The sequence below is a fragment of the Rhinolophus sinicus genome, linkage group LG07 (assembly GCF_036562045.2).
Source record: "Rhinolophus sinicus isolate RSC01 linkage group LG07, ASM3656204v1, whole genome shotgun sequence".
Taxonomy (NCBI): domain Eukaryota; kingdom Metazoa; phylum Chordata; class Mammalia; order Chiroptera; family Rhinolophidae; genus Rhinolophus; species Rhinolophus sinicus.
The window spans coordinates 70,295,869-70,318,383 of NC_133757.1; the positions used below are offsets into that span (position 1 = coordinate 70,295,869).

Sequence of the window (22,515 nt, forward strand, 5' to 3'; positions counted from 1 at the left end):
CACATGCCATCCCGCACGACAGATGGCTATTGGGAGGACAACAGGCCATGCCGTTGCAGCCACCTGGAAGGTTCGACAAGCGGGTCTGATGTGCCCAAATTGCAAAGGCAAGGTCACTCAGCCCAAGTGTAAGCGCAGACCTGGAGCTCTCTGGACTGAGACCTGCTGCTGCTGCTGCTGCTGTCAGAGGCTGCCAGCACCGCAATGACGCTGAGCAGCTCTGTGGGGGCCCCTCTCTGCCCTGGCTGCCTCACACGCTGACGGCCTCCACCTCCAGCAGGGTCTCCTCCCACTGGTCCTGAAGCCCTGGCCCATGGTACCAACTGAGGGCACAGAGGCGAGTGTCCCTCAGGGCGGAAGGGCGTCTCACCCTTCACCTGATGAGAGCCTGGAGGAAGTACAGATAACCTCGCAGCTTTCTCCACCTGCTCCTGCGGCGACCGACTCAGGTCAAAAGCATTGTCTCCATCTGGTGGGGGCCCCACCTACGGCAACCAGTGGAGGCAGATGGTTGTAGACCTTGTTCCACGCCAGGAGGGATGCACGTCGCCTATTTAGTCCAGGGCAGCGTTTCTTGGTGCAGGCACTGCTGACACTGTGCTGGATCACTCTCTGGGTGGCGACGTCCTGGGCACTGTGGGGTGTTGGGCCCCACCCACACGATTCCAGGAGCACCCCCATTCGTGACAACCACAGATGTCCCCACTGTCCATTTGAGAACGGCTGGCCTAGGACAACCTCAGGCCCAGGGCACCAGCTGGGCAGCGTCATAGGCGGGTCTATGCCTGGTCCAGACCCTAATCCAGAAGATCACCAGGATATTGTGGGGGGCCTCTGACAGAACATTTGCAAGTGTACATTTAAAAGGACATGTTGTATATGACCCTGAATGGTGATGTTACGCGCACTGACGTTTGAAGAACCACTGAGCCAGACTAAAAGGGAGGGACCAAAGGAGCCTATATGCAGATGGCTGGGCATCCAAGGCCGAAGCCTTGATGTAATTCAGAGGCTGCAGTGAAAGGTCTTGGGTGCGCTGCATGCCTGCAGGGCAGCTCCCCTGGGTGTTGTTATGAAATGTCACAGCTGTAAGCAGACTGGTTGGCTGTGAGGGTACGAGCTCAAGGTTAACATCGGCTTTCAGTTCAATGTGGGACAGTGAAACACCCCTGACCCCATCAGAGGTCACCCCCCCACACACCTGCAGGAGGGGAGAGCCTCTCCTATGCAAACAGCTGAGATGTTGGGAGAGGGGCAGGGGGGACCACGACAGGACAACTAAAGGAAGGATGGACGTGCTGACAACCCAGCAGGTAACAGGAGGAGCCATACGATCCAGGCTAGAAGGGTGACTAGAATTTCAGAGGGTAAGGGCTCGGACTAGGCCGACAGGAGGGCCTGGCACAGATGCTGGAATGGGAGACAGGCACGAGGCTGGCAGAAAAACAGCCTGTGCTGAGGGACACAGGACCTGTGGATGCCAGGAGGCGGGACAGTGGGCTTGGGGCTCTCGGATGCTGGGCAGAACCCGGGTTTTATCTAGCAAGCAACAGGGAGTCGCCAGGGCGTCTCTTGCCAAGATCTAACCTGTTTCAGGACGCTAAGGTGCTACGGGCTTAATCGTATCTTCCTCCTCCCAAATCATGCGGAAGCCCGAGTCCCCAACGTTACTGCATTTGAAGACAGGGCCTCTAAGGAGGTAATTACAGTGAAATGAGGTGATACGCGAGGGCCCTAATCCTGTGAGAGGGGTGCCCTTATTAGAGACACCAAGGATTGCACACAGAGAGACCATGTGAGGATGCAGGGAGAAGGCACCCACCTGCCGGCCAAGGAGAGAGGCCTCAAGAAAACCAACCCCTCCAGAACCTTCACTGCCAGCGTCCAGAACTAGGAGAAATAAAATTGTTTAAGCTGTCCAGTCTCTGGTATTGTTTTATGGTGGCCCAAACTGACCAATACAGTTGGTGATGGCTACAGAGGGGAGAATCAGGGGAAAGGACTGCTGGAAGACACAAGACGTGCAGGGGCCTCAACCAAAGCGGTAGAAATGGGATAAGAATGCCTGACACATCCTGTTACCTGTGAAGTTTGGCTAAAGCTTGCTCCTGGCAATCTGGGGCTTTACAAACACCTGAAACAGGGCTTTGCAGAGCAGTCAGGTGTAGTGAATGTTTGATGACAATGATCAAAGTGCTGGTCATGACCCAAAGGGGAACACTCGATCTCACTTACTCTAATTGCTCATGACGCCACAAAGCCACCGACATACAACTGTGTGTGGCTGGGAAGATAAAGTGTCACCTCACTATTATTTAGCTCAGCAAGCTGAGGAAGTGGAGCATGGAGTATTCCTCAGATCTGGGGAGTGTATGTCCTGTGGGTCTCTTCCTCAGCATGGAGGAGCCCAGGTGGAATGGATAAAGGGAGAAATTGTTCTGAAACAGGGCTCGGCAAAGTATGGCCACATACTTTGTCTTCTCTCATTGTGTCCTCATGTGGCAAAGGACAAGGGAGCTCTCTTAAAAGGGGACTACTCCCTTTCATGGGGGCGCCCCCCTCATAACCTAATCACCCCCAAGGTTCCACCTCCTAATACCATCGCATTGGGATTATACTTCAACATAGGAATTTTGTGGGACACAAACCTTTGATCTATGGTAGCGTCACTTCCACTGCAGTCTATCTGCTGAGGTGAGGCAGAAGGGAGCCCAGATTCAAGGGCCAGAGAAATCAACGCCAGTTTTAGCTGGGAAGACCTACAACGTCTCAGCAGTAAGGGGTGGACATAATGAATAAAGGACAGAGACATTTTGGGAACCAATCTACCACATCCGGATTTTAGGAGTGGAGGTAGCCACAAAAATGACTCATGGAAAAGACTTTCCACAGGCACAGCCCCCATGGTTGTCAAAACCTAGGTAATCTAGACCAGGGATTCTCACCGGAGGTGGTTCTGCCCCCCAGGGGACACTGGGAGGAGTCTGGGGACATCTGTGGTTGTCACTACGGGGGATGTTTCTGGCATGGAGTGGGTGGGGTCAGGGATGCTTTTCAACACCCGCCAGTGCCTAGGGCAGATGCCCACAGAGCTTGTCAGCAGTGCTGCCGGACCAGGACGGGTTTGGAGTGCCTGGGGCTGGGGATCTAGCTTCTGGGGGCAAAAGCAGCTGAGTGGGCAGCAGAAAGACTTGCTCCGGCCCAGGCTCCCTGCCCCAGGTCTGAAGGAAGAGTGCCTCACACAAGTCATATCACCTTCTCTCAACTTCTCCTTGCCTATTCTGAGTCCTTTCAAGAATCAGATGAAAGTTGTGACTTCCTGCCCTCTCTGTTTCCCACAAACAGTTTTGCTTGTAACCTTGGGCTTCACAGGCCCCCTGCAGGAATGGGGACATCAAGAAGTAATCACTGAGGTTAAATGGCAAATTTTGTGTGGCCTGGCCTGGCGTGGTGAGGCCTAGGCCCTTCTCTCGGGAAACGTAATAAATTCTTCTTCCAATGGCACTGACTTCTCCATGTCATCACTTAGGCGCTCCCACAGGTTAAAATCCCAGGGCCCACATGACACATTCCCTAAGAGCAAGAAGGTGGAGAACAGAAGTGGAGGATGTCAGGGTTCTGCATGAGAACTGGGTTCGAGTTCTCAGGGGTTTCAAGCTTAGTACCTGGGTAGGGAGCCACGGCCCATCTGGCTTCCAATCCTGGCTCTGCTCACTGTGAGGCCTTGGGTGAGTCACTTATTCTTTCCTTGCCTCAGTTTACTCACCTGTAAAATGGGAACACCTACCTCTTGGGATGGCGTGACAAACAAGAACTGACGTGCTGCTGTGCCTCGCACACGGCAGGAGCTCACAATGCGACCCACATCTTCTGACTTTCTAGCGATGCTAGAAATTAGGATTTTTGTAAAGTCTCCCAATTTTGAAATGCTGGTAACTCATTCAAATAAAGCGAGCAAAACACCCTCCGCATAGGCCAAAGAAAGCTGATGTAAGAATCAAACATGGTCTTCAGGCTGCCTATTTTCAACCTGTGACCAAGACCGAGCAGCTGGGAGTGGTGGTCGAGGAAGAGAAATCGAGTCACAGGTTTACTCTTGGTAAAGCCTCCCCTTAAGCAGTGAGCTCTTCACCTACTTGTCAGTCTTCTTCCTAACACTCCCTCCGGTGGTGTAAACTAAGCGAGACTGAGATCAAATCGGAGCGCTGATCAGTTACAAATCTCAACATCACAGATCCCCTATCCTGCCGCGCTGAGAGAAAAGCTCTGCTCCAGCATCCTGACCTGGGTTTTCCAGGAGCCTCTGAGACTCACAGGGTGGGGTAGCATCCAGAGCTTGGATGGTGCACTGTAAAGTGCAATACGCACTGCTAATAGGGTCACTAAAGACATCCATCAGGGAGGATGTTTTCAAATCCATTTTATTGGCAATAAGATCACATTTAATTACTTTATGTTACACACATACATACACACCCAGTGATCATTTCATTTGACACTTTGGTTCACAAGGGTTTTATAGTCAAAATATTTACATATTATACATTCAAACCCGTAACAATTCTGATTTTTTTTAAAGCAGAATTTTATTTTCTTAACCACGAAAGCCCATGTGCTTTCTCCACCATGAAATACCAATTTCAAATACAGATGTCCGGAAAACATCCCGATGTACTGGAAAGGTGTTCGATGACATAAATCCTTGGGCTCTTGAAAAGATGACAGGATTTGTGCCCCCGCCCCCATATGCAACCTTCTTTAAAATGTAGGCAGGAGTCCCTGGCCCCAAATCAGGGCTGCTTGGCTCCCAGAGATAGTCACTCGGCTGCTTGGCATTCCTGAGGCAGGGATTCCAGACTGGTGACAGGGGTTTCCCGAGCCTCAAGGGTGAGCCAGATTCTGCTTGGCAGGGGAACTCCTGGAATTCTCTTCCATCCTTCTGATCAGGAATATGGTACCCACACAGAGGACAGCTACATGGTTTGCCCCACCTGTCAGTTGCTTAAGAAGTCTGTCTTGATGACATTGTGCTGGTTAAGCTAAAGAGAAAGTATTATGTACAAGCACTCCTAGAAGCAGTGAAAGAATTTCCAACCACGAACAACACAGCCGTGGCTTTTTAATGCTGTGAAAAACTGGTGAGAGGCCAATGTTTCGGGAACAGTGAGGGGTAATCTATGGTTCCAGCCCTCTCCTGCTGCTTTAAAGGGCAGAAAAACCACCACAGCCACGTCTACACGGGTCTAGCATGTGCCTCTCTGGTGTCAACAAGGGGAAGCAGGGCTAGACAGCCAATCTGAGGTTCTCATGAGCAAATACAACAGACATCGAACCACCAACCATGGATTCAACCAATGACATTCAGTATGGTTTAAAAAGCCACCGCCTTTAATAACATTCATTTCAAGGGTCTTAGATGTTATAGCTTATTCTGCTCCCAGAGAGCAAACCTCATCAAGGAGTTATCCTCAGTCAATGGAACTGACTTTCCAAAATACAAAAATGCTACAGAATCAAAGTGAAGCAATTCTCGATTTTTAGTCAACAGTGACAAGTAAGTGACTTGGATTGTTAATTTAAAAAGGCAAATGGGGGGCCGGCTCGGTGGCTCAGGCGGTGGAGCTCCGTGTTCCTAATGCCGAAGGCTGCTGGTTCGATTCCCACATGGTCCAGTGGACTCTCAACCACAAGGTTGCCGGTTCGATTCTTCAACTCCCGCAAAGAATGGTGGGCTCCGTCCCCTGCAACTAAGATTGAACACAGCACCTCCCAGAGGGCTCAGTTGTTTGGAACGTGTCCTCTCAACCACAAGGTTGTCGGTTTGACTCCTACAAGGGATGGTAGGCTGTGCCCCCTGCAACTAGCAGCGGCAACTGGACCTGGAGCTAAGCTGCGCCCTCCACAACTAAGACTGAAAGGAAAACAACTTGACTTGGAAAAAGTCCTGGAAGTACACACTGTTTCCCAATAAAGTCCTGTTCCTCTTCCCCAATAATATCTTAAATAAATAAATAACACAAAGGCCAATGGACAGTGATGTACCACACATGTAACTTACCTTTAGGGGGAAAAAATCTGCCAAAGTAAAATATCTACCAAAAAAGATATCTCATTGCCCAAAATATTTACAAATGAACTTTCCAGCTAAAAGAAACTGGCAACCTTAAAATTATCATATAACACAAGTATAAGAGAAAAGAACAGACAGAGAATTTCAGTTTCAGTTTGTGGCAGATACCTTGGTACAAGGGACAGAAAAAGGGAACAATTACCAAAGAATTAGACGTTGGGTGGTGTCCAAACCACCCAACTACCAAGATTAGAAACTACCAAGATTCTAAAGAATATGAGTAAACAGCACACCTCAGATTTAAGGCAGGACAGACAGAGAAAACGACATGCAAAAAAAAAAAAGAAAGAAAGAAAGAATAAAAAAAGAAACAAGCAAAAACTCTCTGTGATTTGTCAAAGCCTCCTAATTTTGTTCGGAATTAAACAGCATTACTTGGCTTTGATGAATAAGCTATCTGAACAACTTAGAGCTGTGATGAAAACAAAAATTGGTACTGACACAATAAACCCCCACCCCGAATCGTCTTAGTTGACTAAAACCAGTCGAAATGGAGGGCTCCTCCAACTAGTTCAGAATGTACTGTACCTTTTTATTATGAACTGTAGCTACAATATCTTCTACAGTATCATGTTTAAACTTTTAAAAATATAAAGCAGATGTCATAAAGTGGAGGTAGGTATCATTTGTCCCACATAGCCTGAATTTGGTGCTGGTATTTAAAACTTGCATGATTTCACATAGAAAGGGACTGCAGGTTCTCTGGGGACATGGGAAGAAGACTCCCCACGCTGGGTTTGGTTGACAACAGGTGGTGTGTGTGTGTATGTGTGTGTATGGAGGGGTGCAAGCTCTGTCTTTGTTCCCCCCACCCCATACACTCTCTACCCTCTTAGACTCGATTCATTTATGTACATGTCTGGCCCATACAGGGCTGTCTGCAATCCCTGATCTGAAGTTACACAAACTTTCAATTACTAATATAAGATAAAAGGAGAATGAATACAGGTTTACAAATGATGCCTGCACATTTTCCTTATTTTTCCAGGACTACCAGTTATTCATCCAGATCAATGGTCTTTGTCCCCTTACCTCTATAACCACACAAAACGACACCAATTACACTCATGTGAAAAAAGTTTTTAAAAAGTCATTTGAAAATGCTTTTAAATTTGATGTATTGTTCTGATAATTCTCAATATACACAAATTAGATCCAGACAAAAGACAAAATGTAACAAAACTATTAAAAATTCAGAAACAGAATATGTTTAGGGGGGAAAAAACCTCTATTAGAATTTACTTATGCTCCATTGTTGATGAGTTGATTTTTGGTTCTAAAACAGAAAAAATGAAAATTCAAAATCCACACTTCAAAAATTTGAAATGTACCAAATGTGTTTGTAATAGGATCTAAGACATTATGGTTCTGTCATCTGAAAATTTTTCCTTAAAATACACTTAAGCCAACATTTTATTGGCAGTCCAGAGCTGACACTCAAAATTATATCCCAAGGAATTCCTTCAATCAATCCCTAACATGTATGTTAGTCTTACTGAGATGGACCTTTAAAAAAGACAACAGCAACTACATTCTAACAGGAAGACTCGTGTGACTTGCTATTCCAAGGTCGACTTCCTGTCAGTTCCACCGGGGAATAAATGGGTGTTGCGTAGGTGCTCACTTATCAGGACTGCTTCAAACTCAGCTAGAGGTTCCCACAGGCCCGACCTTCCTGGGTGTCTAAAGCAACGCTGCTTTTAGGTGAGGTGGTAGGAGTCCATTTAGAGGTGTGCACCCTGGCCGGCAAGGCAGGACCACCAGATTCTCCCGCGCAGCCTGTGCTCCTTGCACCTAAGCTTAGGGGACAGATGGGCCTTGGCAGGTAAGGTTCGCTCTGGAAGGGTCTGGAGACATGTGGGTGGGCAGGCAGTGGAGGCTGGCCTGGGTGCAGCCATACATGACAGAGCAGGGAGCTCCTAACCAGGGGTGTTAACAGGCAATCTTCTGTCTGCCGGCACTTCCCATGGTCAGTTTGGGCTCTAGCACCTTTCCCAAGGTATCCATTGCCTCTGGGAGAGATTTTTGATTTATGGATTATAATATAAGGAATATTACTATCAAGGGTGGCCAGTTAGTTCAGTTAGTTAGAGTGTGGTGCTAATAACACCAAGGCTGCTGGTTCGATCCCAGCATAGGCCACTGTGAGCTGCATCCACCTTATAAAAAAAAAAAAAAAATTCCAGTAAAAAAAAAGAAATATTCCTACCCAGTGCCACGGTGGTCAGTTTTAAAAGCCAAGAAAACCTACTCAAAATTCCTCTAAGAAACAAACTCTTGTCTTTGCTTTGGCAATTCATGAAACAGTCTTTGTAAATACTGTTGTCCAAATGCCACCATGAAGTTGGTACTCACAAAACCTGTTATCTAATCAGCTTTTCCATGGCACATTATATGAGAAATGTGTACTTTAAAAGCAGGTGAAGGTTCCAAGCAAAAACCATTTCCCCCAGAAGAGAATATCTGGTTAACTTAAAATCATTCTGATAATGCAGATTATCTTGTTTAAATATTTTGTGAGACTGAAATTTATTTTGGTGTGATTCATTTTAGTTTTAGTTAAAACTTCTCTTTTCTCAAAGAATAACGCATGCGCTCAGAGACAAGTCTTAAGCCAGACAGTTCTGACATTGGGTTCATGGTGGTTTCACACCCTTGGTTACATGTGTGTATGTTGTATCACCTACATCATCAGAATACAGACAACAGCTGTGCTAAAACATGGAAGCACAGTAAGTCAAACAAATGACAGAAACAGCTACCGGCAGCTATAGGCATACCTTTTATTGTGCTTCACATGTCACATTTTACAAACTGAAGGCTTGTCACCACCCTGCATCAAGCAAGTCTCAGTGCCATTTTAGCGTTTTTTAGCAACAAAGTATTTTTTAATTAAGGCATGTACATTTTTTAGACACAATGCTGCTGTATACTTGATAGGTTACAGCAGAGTGTAAATAACTTTTTTATGCACTGGGAAACCAAAAATTTCATGTGACTCGCTTTATTGTGCTCTTTGCTTTATTGTGGCAGTGTGAAACCAAACCCACAATATCTCCAAAGTATGCCTGTCTATCTATTTTAACAGTGTAAACACTCAATTTCTCCTCTGGAAGGTAATCTTAATACAAAGCATAATATTAAAGTGATTTTCCAGTTCTGACTGAAGAATGCATTGGAGAAAGAGAAAGAAAAGAGAAAAGCTAGCAAGCAGAGAAGAGTGGAGCGTTTCTAGAAATTCACGGTCTCAAACAGACTACAAGACTAGCAGAGTCCTGTTTCTTTAAACATTGGCCATCAATACTACCAAGGATGATGGAAACAAGGTGGGATAAAATAAAAACCTAACAGTCTGTTCCAGAAAACAGCAGGCTATGCATTCCTTCCCTGATAGAAAATCCATTACCAGCCAAACATTACACCTTAGAGACCACACCGAGTGCAGAAAACATTAAGAACGCTCCCAATGGCTACAACCTTTGTTTCCTTCCAAGCCTTGGTCTGGTTTCCCATGTCCCATAGGAAAGAACATGGCAGGATCACAACAACCAGGTTGAGGGGATGGCACTCACTTTCCACTGGCCTCATCTATTTGCAACGTATGAACAACATGTGCAGCAAAGGGCCCTAGTGCAGCAGAGACTTGTCTCTCAAGTTGCAAAAGGGGCGGCTGGCACCTGTGGTTGGCTCCTCAGACTCTGTGAGAAAACAGGCCCAAGAGGTTCTGCCAGGCTACCAGGTAGAAACTGACACAAGGGTGATAAATGAAAATGATGGGGGAGGGGGCACTTCCCCTCAGGGATGCCAGCCCTGCACCCCTACCTGGGATTTGATCTTGAAAGCTGAAGGAGACAGCAGAGATGCTCCAAGAAGAACTGGTGTGAGAGGGAGTGGGGGGAAGAAGGGGCAGGGGCCTGGTGGGAGTGTTTGTACATTTGAGGTACAAAAATACCCCATGTATCTACCCATAGAACCATCCTTCCCCTGGCTGCTTCCTATCCCTGCCACCACTCCCCCCACACACACACACACACCAATCTCTTCTCTAGGCTCCTTTGTCTCCCTCACGCCCAAACGCCTGGATTCTGGTCCTTTTCTAGATCTTACATATCCAAACGCCTACTCCACTGAGGTTCAAGATCCCAGGTCTCTCTACCCTCCTAACTGTCCCGGCTGTACCCTTCCTAACTGTTCTGCCTCCCCTGGAAGCCCCAGGTGCTCACCTTCCTATTGGGTCTCAGGACTTCCCCCATGTCAAGTCGGCTACCCCCTCCCCAAGTCTCTGCTCAGCCCCCCAAACAAGCCTCAACCCTCCTCCCCATGTCTCTGCATCTCCCTCTGGTACCCTCCCAGGTCTGGGTTTTCTCACACCCTACACCCCCACCTTCAGGGGTCAGCACCTCCAAACCCCACATCCCCCTGCCTGGCCAGGTACCCTCCCAGGTAGGTCATAACTCCCAATCGGGGGCCAGGTCAACACCCGCACTCCCCGCCCTACCACCCCAAGGTATCTGCCAGGCCAGGTAATCTCCCGGTCTCCTCCGCCTCCTTTCCAGAGGTCGTGGCGTTCCCGCCCTCCATCCTCTGCTCCTCCCCGCCCCGCCCGGCCAGATACCCTCCTCGGTCCGCCTTCCTCGCCCTCCTCCGGTGGCGGCTCCCTCCTCAAGACAGTCCCCTCCCCCGTCAGATCTCGGCGGCCCCCTCAGGTACGGGTCCCCTACGCAGCACGGCTCAGTGTCCATCCCCGCAACAGGCCCAGGGCCCCCTCCCACGTCAGGAACCCCTCCCCTTGACAGACACAACGCGGGGCTGCGGACGCCCAGGCTCCGCGGCCATCTTAACCAAAACGGGACCCATAGCACGTGTCCCACCCAATTCTGACCAAGACGCGGACCCGCGGGTACTCGCGGCGCGACTTCCCCGGGGCGGGCAGCGCGGGGCCGTTACCTGTACTGCGGGCCGGCGCCCTGCGCAAAGCCGTAATAGCTCCCCGCCGCCATCTTAGCGTCTCCACAGCGCGCGAGTCGACCCCCGGCGCGAAGGGGCGGGGTCCCCGGCGCGTGACGTCACCTGGGCCTCGTGCCGCTCGCGCCCCAGGCGCCGCCCCCCGCGCGGCTCCCTCCTCGCTTCCTGCTTCGCGACTAAGGCGTTGATTCTGCCTCGAGCCTCGCCCCCGCCACAAGCCCCGCCTCTTACCCGTAGCCCCGTCTGCCGTTTAACTACCCAAATGTGTGGGGGGGTGATCTGTGCCCAAGTCCCGCCCTTTGCTGCAAGTCCCGCCCCTTCTCCGAGCCCCGCTTTCTCTTTAACCACTCAGCTTTGCCGGAGCATCACGTCCCCGACTCCCGACCCCGTACCCCAAGCCCAGCCCTGGATGCGAACCTAGAAGTGTGTTTTACTTTACGTCCCACTTGAGTGGGTTTAAGAGCCCCACCGACCGCTTCTGGCTGAGTGGATGTGGCCCTTTTGATACAGCCAAGCCCTGGTTGTCCCTTCAGCAACATCCTGGATGCCAGCATTTTTGGGGGGCCTTCTAAGAGCCCATTCAGCACCTCAAATTCGGTAGCTCTAAATTAGTGGTTGTCAACTGGAGTGATTTGCCCCCAGGGGACACTGGGCAGTGTCTGGGGCCATCTATGGTTGTCATGACTGGGGGTGCTCCTGGCATGGTGCTCCTGGCATGGAGGGGGTGGGTGCCAGGGATGCTATTTAACACCCCACAGTGTCCAGAGCGGCCCCCTACAACGGAGAATGATCCAGTGTCAAATGTCACTAGTACTGAGGTGGAGAAACCCTACTCTAAGTGTAATTCATCTTGAGAAAGATAGCTTGACCCATCTATTACAGAGCCAGGCCATCTGGGGGGATGCAGCAGTAAGCAAAACTGACATTGTACCAGTCCTTGGGAACTTAGAATCAGGGAAGCAGATAATAACCAAACTATTAATTACAAGTATGGTACTTTTTTTGGTTAATAACAGCTTTATCGAGATAGAATTCACATACCATACAATTCACCCATTTAAGGTATGCGATTCAGTGGTTTTTAGTACCTTCACAGAGTTGTGCAGCCATCACCACTAACTCCAGAACACTTTCACCATCCCAGGGAGAAACCCTGTCCCCATTACCAATCACTCCCCAGCCACCCCCACCCCAACCCCTGGCAACCACTAGTTTGCTTTCTATTTCAATGGATCTGCCTGTTCTACACATTTTGTATCAGTGGAATAGTACTCAGCAATAAAAAGCAATAAACTCTTGATACATACAACCACTTGGATGAAGTTCTAGAGAATTATGCTGAGTGGGAAAAGCCAATGCCAAAGACGACATACTCTTACATAAAATTATTGAAAGGTCAAAACTATAAAAATGGAGAACATGTTTGTGGCTTCCTGGGGTTAAGGACATGGGGACGGGAGAATGAGAAGTGGAAGTGGCTAAAAAACGGCAACATGAGGGAACCTGGAGTGATAGAAATGTTTTGAATCTTTACTGTATCAAAAGCTATAGTAGTATTGTACTATAATTTTGTGAGATGTCACAATTGGGTAACACGGGGGAAAGGGTACATGGGATGTCTGTTATTTCTTACAACCTCATGTGATTCTAAAATTATTTCAAACTTTAAAAAATTAATTTAAAAAAGGTCCAAAAAAGTACATTTACTGACTGGTGGGGTGGTGTTATTTTGCCCCTTAATTTAAACAGAGGGCTAGTTAATTCTTGGACAGAAACCATGCGAGCCCAGGGTGCCAGGGAAAGCCATATGGGTGATTTAGTGAATGGCATGTTTCCATTTGTGTCTTTATGACCATGTGTGGCCTCGAGGAACGATCGACTGGGTCTGGAGAACACAGTTCTCCCACCATGCACTGGCTACAGTCCAGCATGGTAATTACACACAGCCTCCCTCCAATTCTCTGCAGCTCTAAATAATGAAGGCTGCATGCATTATACAAATGCAGGTCTGTTTTAATGGGATTTTTTTTCCAGATTACATAATATGTTTTTTCCTGTTATTGACTATAAGCATTGTGCTAAATGCTTTACATGAACAATCTTACCTAGTCCTCATAGTAGCCCTCGGAAGTAGATACAGTCAATTCTCATTATTAGCAGCAGTTCTGTTCTATAAAGTTGCTGCAAACACGGAACAGTGAACACTGAGCCCCTGCTCATGGGGAAATACAGGGTTAGGTTCCTGTGAGCAACATTGTCATCCACTGATCAATACATACCCTTATTTTATGTGTGTGTTTTGCTGAAAGACACCTTATTTAATATGCATGGTCAATTCCTCAACATTGAACTCACAGCACTACAACTCATGCTGGAATTAAGCTTATCTAATGTGCGTATCTTCTTCATAAGGCGTGTCCCAGCCTTCTTGTGCTTAGAAACACTAGATAGCACTTCAGTGCCATGCGTGGGAGCCATGATAAACAGCCAAATAACCAACAACGAGCACAAAAATGCAAAAGCATGGCACTAAATAGACCCCGAAAAAGAAAGGTGTTTACAGCCTGTGCTGGAATAAGAAGACAGAGCATCACCTTGCCCTACCGCAGGTGGGAACATGCACTCAAATTTTTCACAGTTCTGCACCGCCTGCAAACGACCCTTCAGGCACTGCAAGTATTGATTTGGGGGTTACAAATGTTACAAATAAATTTCAGCCAAATTCACAAATATGGAAACAAGAAATGAGGGTTGAATGTACTTTTATTAATCCCCTTTGCAAATCAGGAAAATGAGACTTGAGGAGGTTTAACAATTTCCATGTCTTAAACTACTGAGAACTGACTGTTTCAGGCATTCTTCTAGGGCAAGTTTCTCAGCCCTGGCCCCATTGATACTTGGGGCCAGATAATTCTCTATTGTGGAGGACTGTCCTGTGCATTGTATGGTGTTGAGCAGCATCTCTGATCTCTGGGCACTCGATGTCAATGTCATTCGCATGCCTGAGTCGTGATAACATACAATGTCTCCAGATATCACCAACTGTCCGCTGGGATGAGGGCGTCAGAATTGCTTTCCGGTGAGAACCACTGGTCTGGGGATTAGAGAGTCAACAATGAGCTTACATTATGAGGGACTGGAGAAATGGGATGGGGAGTTATTGTTTATCGGAGACAGTTTCAGTTTGGGCAGATGAAAAAGTTCTGGAGATGATAGAGGTGATGGTTGCACCTTGTGAATGTAATTAATGCCGCTGAACCTCACACTTGAAATTATCAGAATGGTAAATTTTATGTTATGCATATTTTAACCCCAATTAAAAATACACCAAACTCCTCCCCCCCAAAAAAAAACAAAAAACACACAAACACACACATAAAACAAACCACACACCAGAAAAGCGCCAAGCTTGGGTCACGCGCTTGGCTCCCCAGCGATGGCTGCAGCACCACGGACAGCTCCCCAGTGCACTCTTGTAGATAAGGGGATGCTGATTTTCAAACGGCCCTCTGTCCACGGTGACTTTTCTCTCCCTTCTCCATCCATTCTACTCATGAAGGAAGCAGCCACGTGAGTAGAATGTTGTCTGGTATCCACGATGGGAACCAGCATTCACACATTCTACCTGCGTTTCCTTTGTGCCAGGTGCACCCACCCTCTGTGGAAGACATTGCAGTGAACAAGACCAACAAAGTCTCATTTCTCTTGAAATTTATATTCAGATAAGGGGGTCAAGAGAATAAACCAAGAAACAAGTAAATCATTTCAAATAGTGGTAAATGCTGTGGGGGGAAAAACCATCAGGTTTCTCAGTAAGTCCGTGTACACCCATGTTGATAGCAGCATTATTCACAATACCCAAAAATAGTAGAAACAGCCCAAATGTCCATCCACTTGGATAAACAAAATGTGGCCCACACATACAATGGAATATACTACTCAGCATAAGAAGGAGTGAGGCGCTGACACACTACATTGGGATGATCCTTGTAAAACATACTCAGTGAGAGAAGCCAGACACAGACCACACAGTGTGTGATTCCATGTATGTGAAATGTCCAGAACAGGCACATCCCCACAGACAGGACGTGGGTTCATGGTGGCCAGGGGTTGAGGGAGGGGGATTGAGGGAGTGCTTAATGGGGGTGGGATTTCATTTAGGGAGATGAGGAAGTTCTGGAACTAGATAGTGGTGATGGTTGCACAACATCGTGAATGTCCTTAATGGCACTGAACTGTGCACTTGCAAATGGCTAAAATGGTAAATTTTATGTTATGCATATTTTACTACCATTTAAAAAATATATACTAAAAACATCAGATATGGGCTATGGGTTGCAGGGTGATGAGGGAAAGCCTTTCTGAGATTATGTCAGAGTTGACACCCGAGCAATGTGAACATCTGGGGGAGGAGCATTCCTGGCAGAGGCAACTGCACATGAACTTCATGTGCTCCCAGAACAAAAGCCACCGCAGTGACTGAGAGGGCCAGGAGATAAGAATAGGCGTCAGTTCCTACTTGGGCTCATGTATTGGTTTCTTGTGGTTGGCGTAACAAAGTACCACAAACTAGGTGGCTCAAAACCATAGAAATTTATTCTCTCACAATTCTGGAGCCTAGAAGTCTGAAATCAAATGTGTCAAAAGGTCTGGCTTCTTCTGGAGGCTGGGAGGGGGAATCCACTCCAGGCCTCTCTCCCAGCTTCTGGTGGTGGTCAGCACCTCTTGGCGTTCTTTGGCTTGTACCTGCATCACCCCTCAACCTCTGTTGTCACATGGTGTTCCCCTCTCATAGGTCTTCTCCCCTTCTCTTTTATAAAGACACCTGCCATCGGATTTAGGGCTTATCCTAAATCTAGGATGATCTCATCTGGAGATCCTTAATTCCATCTGCAATGACTTTTTCCAAATGAGGTCACATTCACAAGTTCCTGGGGTTAGGACATGGCCATATCTTTTTTTTTGGGGGGGGCACCATTCAACCTGCTGCAGGTCTAAAAATAAAAACAGTAAGCAAGAAACATGTACAGAGCCTTTCTCAAGCTCCGGCACCGTGCTAAGCGCTCTCGGTGCATTATCTCATTAAATGCAGAAACACCAGTACCATGTTTCCATTTCAAAGATGAGGAAACTGAGACCCAGAAAGTTAAGATCACTTACCCTGCCTGGTCCCCCAGCTAGTGACTGGCAGAGCCAGGGTTCAAACCCACTTCTGGTCTGATTTCAGAGGCCTCAGTGTTAACTATACCATTCTACTGTCCTGAAATCCTCCGGAGCAGGGCCACAGCAGCACACACTGCAGGGGGCGCCTTTTCCGCGGTGGTCTGCAGCAAGTGTGCCTGAGAAGATTCCGTCTCCGCATCCCGCTCCTTGGCACACGGCTCAATCAATAGTCAGTGGCCGCCTGAGGGACCCATGAAATGGGGTCCTGAGGATATCGCTCCCCTCCGTCCCTCTTAATTGGAGGAATGAGGCCATCGCCACCATTTATTTATTTTTATTTATTTATTTATTTATTTATTTATTTATTTATTTATTTATTCCTTGTTTTGTTTTTAAATCTGTAATGCGCCACCAGTAACTCATTTCCGCTTCTGCAGCTGGTGAGGCTCTTGGAAATGCTCCCCTCCCAGCCAATGGAGATCCCCGGATTCTGGCAGGGGGCTGTGCTTTCTGGCCAGCCCTGCCCCCACCCACCCACCCCGCACACAAAAGCACTGTAATTAACCATCTTAAGAAAGCCGAGCCTCTACCAGCTGCGAGCTGGAAAGAAGAAAAATACCTTAGAGGCACGAGCTGCGACGATGACAGGAGACGCAGCCGCCGCCGAGCGAGGGGGAGCCGACTGTTAGCTGCAAGCCGCTCCCCACCCTTGGACAAAAGCGCCCCTCTGCGCCGGCCACATTGCTCTGGGTGACCTTGCTTGGATGCAAAGTCCGCCCCTGCGCGCATCTTCCTTGGATACTCTGAAGGCCTGGGGACCGCGCTCGGAAGACCAGGGATGCCGGGCGGCACCCGCGCTGGGCTCGCCTTTGTCTGAGCATAACCAGAAGAAGCCGCGGAGGTAACCGGCATTCACCGCCGAGGTGAGTCCACCTTCCTTTTCCCCGGCCCTGCCCTGGAAGGTCGGCCCAGGCATCTGCTGCTGCAAACCCCCTTCTGGCCGATGGGGAGGGTGGGAGCAGAGAACCACGGTCCTGTGACTGTTTGGGTGGGAACCCATCCATTTTTCCATCCGCCGGCACACACCCCCAAGCCGCCTTCCATGCCCACCGCTCACCGGGGCAGAAGATCGCTCCATTTTCAGGACGTGTTTGTAAATTAGGCAGATAAAACCCTCAGCCGCTCTCTGGGACGCTTCCTAAGAGACCGAAATGCCCATGTCCCATCTCGGTGCCTTTCCTATTTATAACACTTTGAGCGGATCTGAGAAGAGGCTTTGAGAAATGTGTACATAAAGGGTTGCCTGTGGGATGGGGAGGAGGGCGATGGTTGAAGACAGATTCCTCCTTCTCCATCTGAACTTGAATGTGATGTGCTAATAATTCAGCACCACAGCGCAAAGGAACACTTCTCAGCTGTCACTCCCTTTGCGTCACCTCCCATCCTTAAATGTGAAGTCAGGATGGGAGAGCCAGAGTGGACCGGGCCCCTCATGGGCCCACCCACACCCACATTTAGAGGACTGTGGGGCCCACGACATGTATGGCTCCAGGGTCTCTGCTGTGTGTGGGGGGGGAGGGGTTCTTCCTGGGGGCTGAAATCACACACAGCTCAGGATAAGAAAAACTGATGCAAAGACCACTCCCTTTAGGTAGGCAATGAATTTCCATTGACGTGAACTTTCACTTGCAGTAAGGTTCTGGATTGTGGTGGTTGCCTATAACGTCAGAAAGATTTTTTTTTTTTTTTTTTGGTGTACTGCGTCTCACTGTCCCTCCTCCATGAATGAATGACGACATTGAGGACAATGACAAAAATCGAGTGAGAAACTCTCACCAAAGTGTGTGCAGGGGGGGGGCGTCTAACTGTAGCCAACCCCTCCCTCAGGGCCTGGCCCTCATCTGCCTCAGGCTCCTCCTCTCTGAGCCACATCCCAAATGCAGACCCACCCTCTCCAGGGGCTGAGACCCAGTGCGGGTCTTCGGATGCCACACTCGAACTGTTAGCCATGTACCAGCTCTACAGCGGGGCAGCGGGGCATCAGGGAAGGGGAGGGGCTGGAGGTGGGGGACCTTAGATGCTGGCAAGTGAGGATAACAACACGAGCTGTTTGGAGGATGAGAGGAGGTGATGTGATGACACAGGAGTCCCTCTATAATGACAGGCAAACCCATGCCTGAAGTCCTTTCACAAACCTGCCGATTAAAACAGCGTTCTCAATCTCAGGTCTCTGGACGTTTGGGGCCAGATCACGTCCTGGACAAGGGGCTGTTGAGCTGCATCCCTGGCCACCATCCTTTCAATGCCAGGAGCACTCCTCCCCCAGTTGTAACAACCACAGTTGCCTCCAAACATTGTCAAGTGTCCCTGAGGTCAGGGAGAGTAGAATCACCCTCAATGGAGAACCAGTGGTTTAAAAGCACAGAACCTGTGGTGTCAGTTGAGTCATAAGATCCTGGAATGTTACACCCAAAAGATATCATAGAGATGATTTCTAGCCAACTCTTTCATTTACAGATAGGGAAACTGAGGTTCAAAGAGGTGAATAGCCTGAGAGTCTGCATACTCCAGAATATACCCAAATTCAGTCTCACTCAGCAGCTGACTCTGCTCCCAGACAGCCCAGCACTTAAGCCACCATCCGAGTGCTGCATTGACCCAGCCCCTGCCCCCAGTCAGCTCCTAGAACAATAGAAATAAAACTGGCATTTGGTGGTTGATAATACTTATGATCCTGACTTCCAACCTCAGTCTCTGCACACTGCTATTGTTGGCCCTTGGGTCAGCAGGTTATCAGGACTTGCTTCTTTGTGGGGGGCACAGGAGCAGGGCAGGTGGCTTCGAGCAGATAGGGATGGGTTGGTGTTTACCAGGTCCTATATGAAAGTGTCAATCCCAGCAAAGAAGCTTAAGTATATCAGTCATCAACACTTTAGTATAAGTGACTTTAATTTGTTTATGGCTTCCCAGTTGAAGTCCAAGATAAGGGTGGATTTCCGAGCGTCAAAGGGAGGGGGGGCTTGTAGCTGAAGTCTCAGCCTCTCACTTGTGTTCAAACTCCAGATCCACGTGGGTGTTTTCAGTTCGCTATGCTTCTGTTTTCTCACCTGTGAAATGGGGAAGCCTCATAGAGCTGGGCAATGATTCAGTAAGATGATGGATACAAGAGCCCTTTGCAGATGGATGTGAGGTGCTGCACATGGGTGGGGGGTTGTTATTACGATGATTGTTCAGTAAAACCTCCACCCATGGCTCTCCTTCAGAAATCATCCCTGCTTCAAGCTAGTGCCTCTTCCCGGCTCCCATGGGGACCACAGAAGCCACACTCCGGATGGAAAACGTGGATGTGAAGGAAGAATGGCAGGATGAAGGTCTTCCCAGGTACAGCTCCCAGGTCTCCATGTCAGCTGTGGAGGGAGAGTGCCTGGTGCTTCTCCGAGGTGGGGTGCAGGAGGCATCGCCAGCTGACCAGGCCAGACCCATAATGGATATCTGCTGCATTATTTAAGATTGAGTCCCGCCCCACCTCCTCCCCCACCAAAGTGCCAAAAAAGCTCCTGCTTCCACGCTATTTTAAGAATTCTAAACATTCTTGTAAACCCATCTCATGGACTATTACAATAGTCTTACCTGGGCTTCCATGAATCCAGGTAATAGCGTATTTTTGCCTGAAGCAGCCAAAGGGACCGTATCACACCCCTGCTTAAACTCCTGGGGCAAATGCCCATCCCGGGAGAACCCAGCATTCAGCCTCCGCCTGCTTCTTTGCGCTCACTCCCATCACTCTCCATCCCCTTCATGCCCCTCTAGCCCCATAGCTTCCTTCCAGGTCCTTTACTGTGCCCAGCTGCCTCTGACTTTCAGACTTCACACTGACTGTTCCCTCTGCTTAGAATGCTCTTCCTCAGACACCTAGGCCTCCCTCACCTCCTTCAGGTCTCTGCCCACAGGCCACCTGCTCAGAGAGGACGTCTGGACCCCTTTATTACCCCCTCCAAGTTCCTGAATTACAGCCCCCAGAGATGTTCTTCCTCACCCCTGGAACCTGAGAACGTTCCTTGACATAGCAAAAGGCAATTTGCAAACCTGATTAAGTTAAAGATTTTAAAATGGGGAGATGATCTTGCATTTTCCAGGGGGTCCTCGTGTCATCACAGGGGTCCTCATAAGAGGGAGGTAGAGGGAGATTTGACTGCAGAAGTAGGAGCCACGATGATGGAAGTAACAGACTGGAGTCATAGGAAGAGGGGACCATGAGCCAAGGGATCCAGGCACCCCAACTTGAAAAAGCAGGAAACAGACTCTCCCCTGGAGCTTCCAGAAGGCACGAGCCCTGGTCACACCTCGCCTTTAGCCCAGTGAAACTGATTTCAGACTTACTTCTGGCCTCTAGAATCATAAGAGAATACATTTGTGTTGTTCCAAGCCACTGAGTTTGTGGTGATTTGTTACAGCAGCTGTAGGAGTCTCACACTATCTACTACGCTAAATATTTTACATATTTATCTTGTTTAGAGTCTATTTTCCCCCAAATAGAACCCCACGAGAGCAGAGGCCTTTGGTTTGATCATTGCTGTATGCCAGTACAAGGACAGAACCTAACACATACTCAGCACTCAATAGATATTGGGTGAATGGGTAACAGTCACCAGTAGGAATAAAAACTTACATAGGAGGGAAACCGTGTGCCTCCACTGCTGATATCCATGAGCCACCAGACCTCTGTCTCTCTGTCTCTGTCTCTCTGTCTCTGACTCTGTCTCTCTCTCTCTCTCTCTCTCTGTCTCTCTCTCTCTGTCTCTCTGTCTCTCTGTCTCTCTCTCTCTCTCTCATGAGGCATTGGATAAGAGAAAACATCCTTCAGCACAGGCTGCCTTCATTCGTTGGCTGGATACAACCACTCGTCTCTCTTCCCCTTTCATGCAAGGACTTTACCCCCAGGAGACGATAACCAAGAGTTAGTTACATAACCACCTGGGAAGGAATAGTCAAAGAGACTGAGTGTGTTCACACTGGAAAAGAGACTTCACAGAGCATCTCCAGCTGGCGAGGCTGCCAAGGTTCAGAACTAGGCTGGTGCACAACAGACATGAAAGGGACACAGGTTTGAGTCCAGTATAGGACATACTGGACTCAAATGGTCTGATATATACTGTTCAAAAGCGCATTGGGCTGGTGGGGGAGTTCTTGACTTCCCTGTGATTGTGTCCTAGTAGAAGCTGTGACGTGGAAGGTGTCACCTTTTATTTGAATTTGAACTTAGCCCTCTCCCAAATCTAGTAATTTTCAATCTCAACATTTTGCACATGTACTTCTGAGAGCACTTGTGGGAGTTGCCGGTTCTCAGAAGAGCTGAGAATCTCCTGTCTGCCCCGTACTGTGGTCTGTAGGCGTTTGTCTCCAGGAATACAAGTATTTGGGGAAAGATGGTGACCGTATTGGGGCCGACCTCCTGTTCTTTCACCTTTGGAATGTTCTTTCCTTTCCATATTCCCTCGTATAAGTCTTTCTCTTCAGCTCTGTAAGATGAGTGCTAATGCCTGGATATGTAGAAAGGGGTCTCATGACACCCAGACTTGGCAGTTTGGGCAAATGAAGGATCGATTTTTTTAAGCAAGGAACCCCTGGTGTAGTTAGGAATGCTCTGAAATGGACAAGAACTGGCTTTGAGAACAGTCACTTGCTCCTGACATGGGGGTCTGTTTCTTCCCATATAACAGGTGGAATCATGTGGGGTGATCTCGGTGGGCTGCTTCCAGCATCAAATACTCAGGTTTTGGAGGGGTCTCCAGCCACGCTTAGCACCATTTACCCTCCAGTCCCACCAACTCTGGCCCCTGCTGAGACCAAAGCATACCTGGGTCTGGACTTGGAGAACCTTCTCATTCAAACCCCAACAGGCTTGCTTGGCCACCTTGGGCAATTCTTCAAGCATCTTTGTGCCTCTGTTTTCCTATCTATAAAATAGGGATGATTATGCCTCGCTCACAAAGTTGTCGTGAGAATTCAGTGAGACATGTGGAACAGAACTGCTAAGATGGGCTGTCTAACTGAGGAAGGCTGCCCGAAGTAATTGTCACCCTCAGTATTGTTCCTACGAACTTGTATTTTGTTCACCCCAGTTCCTTTTTCCACACTCCCTTCCCCCATTTTTTAAAAGATAGCTCCTCTCCCAAGCCTTCTGGAGACAAAAATGGGGCTGACTGCAGCTGCAAATGTGAATTTCAAGTGAGTTTCCTCCAGCTGCAGAGAATCCC

At 48.5% G+C, this 22,515-nt stretch overlaps 2 protein-coding genes and 1 long non-coding RNA gene across 6 annotated transcripts in view; 1 reads left to right on the forward strand and 2 right to left on the reverse strand.

Moving 5' to 3' along the window:
- The window catches only part of ZFR2 (zinc finger RNA binding protein 2), a 44,661-nt gene extending 33,342 nt beyond the window's left edge, over nt 1-11,319 (reverse strand). For 2 of the 4 annotated variants that reach the window (XM_019744209.2, XM_019744212.2), the window contains exon 1: nt 11,078-11,318. In XM_019744209.2, the coding sequence (XP_019599768.2) occupies nt 11,078-11,130 (53 nt within the window). In that variant the 5' untranslated portion in view covers nt 11,131-11,318. Of the gene's footprint in view, nt 1-11,077 lie in introns of all 4 variants that reach the window. The other 2 variants (XM_074337591.1, XM_019744210.2) reach the window with 2 other exon arrangements.
- Nucleotides 11,320-13,846: 2,527 nt separating this feature from the next.
- Nucleotides 13,847-16,987, reverse strand: LOC109453980 (uncharacterized). Its single transcript, XR_002138411.2, has 3 exons — nt 16,878-16,987; nt 14,489-14,753; nt 13,847-14,189 (listed from the first exon to the last, which is right to left on the reverse strand). It is a non-coding gene; the product is annotated as an uncharacterized LOC109453980 (long non-coding RNA).
- The window catches only part of ATCAY (ATCAY kinesin light chain interacting caytaxin), a 28,756-nt gene continuing 23,018 nt past the window's right edge, over nt 16,778-22,515 (forward strand). The window contains exons 1-2 of the mRNA XM_019744219.2: nt 16,778-17,181; nt 19,522-19,639. Coding sequence (XP_019599778.2) covers nt 19,563-19,639 — 77 coding nt within the window. The 5' untranslated portion in view covers nt 16,778-17,181; nt 19,522-19,562. The remainder of the gene's footprint in view (nt 17,182-19,521; nt 19,640-22,515) is intronic.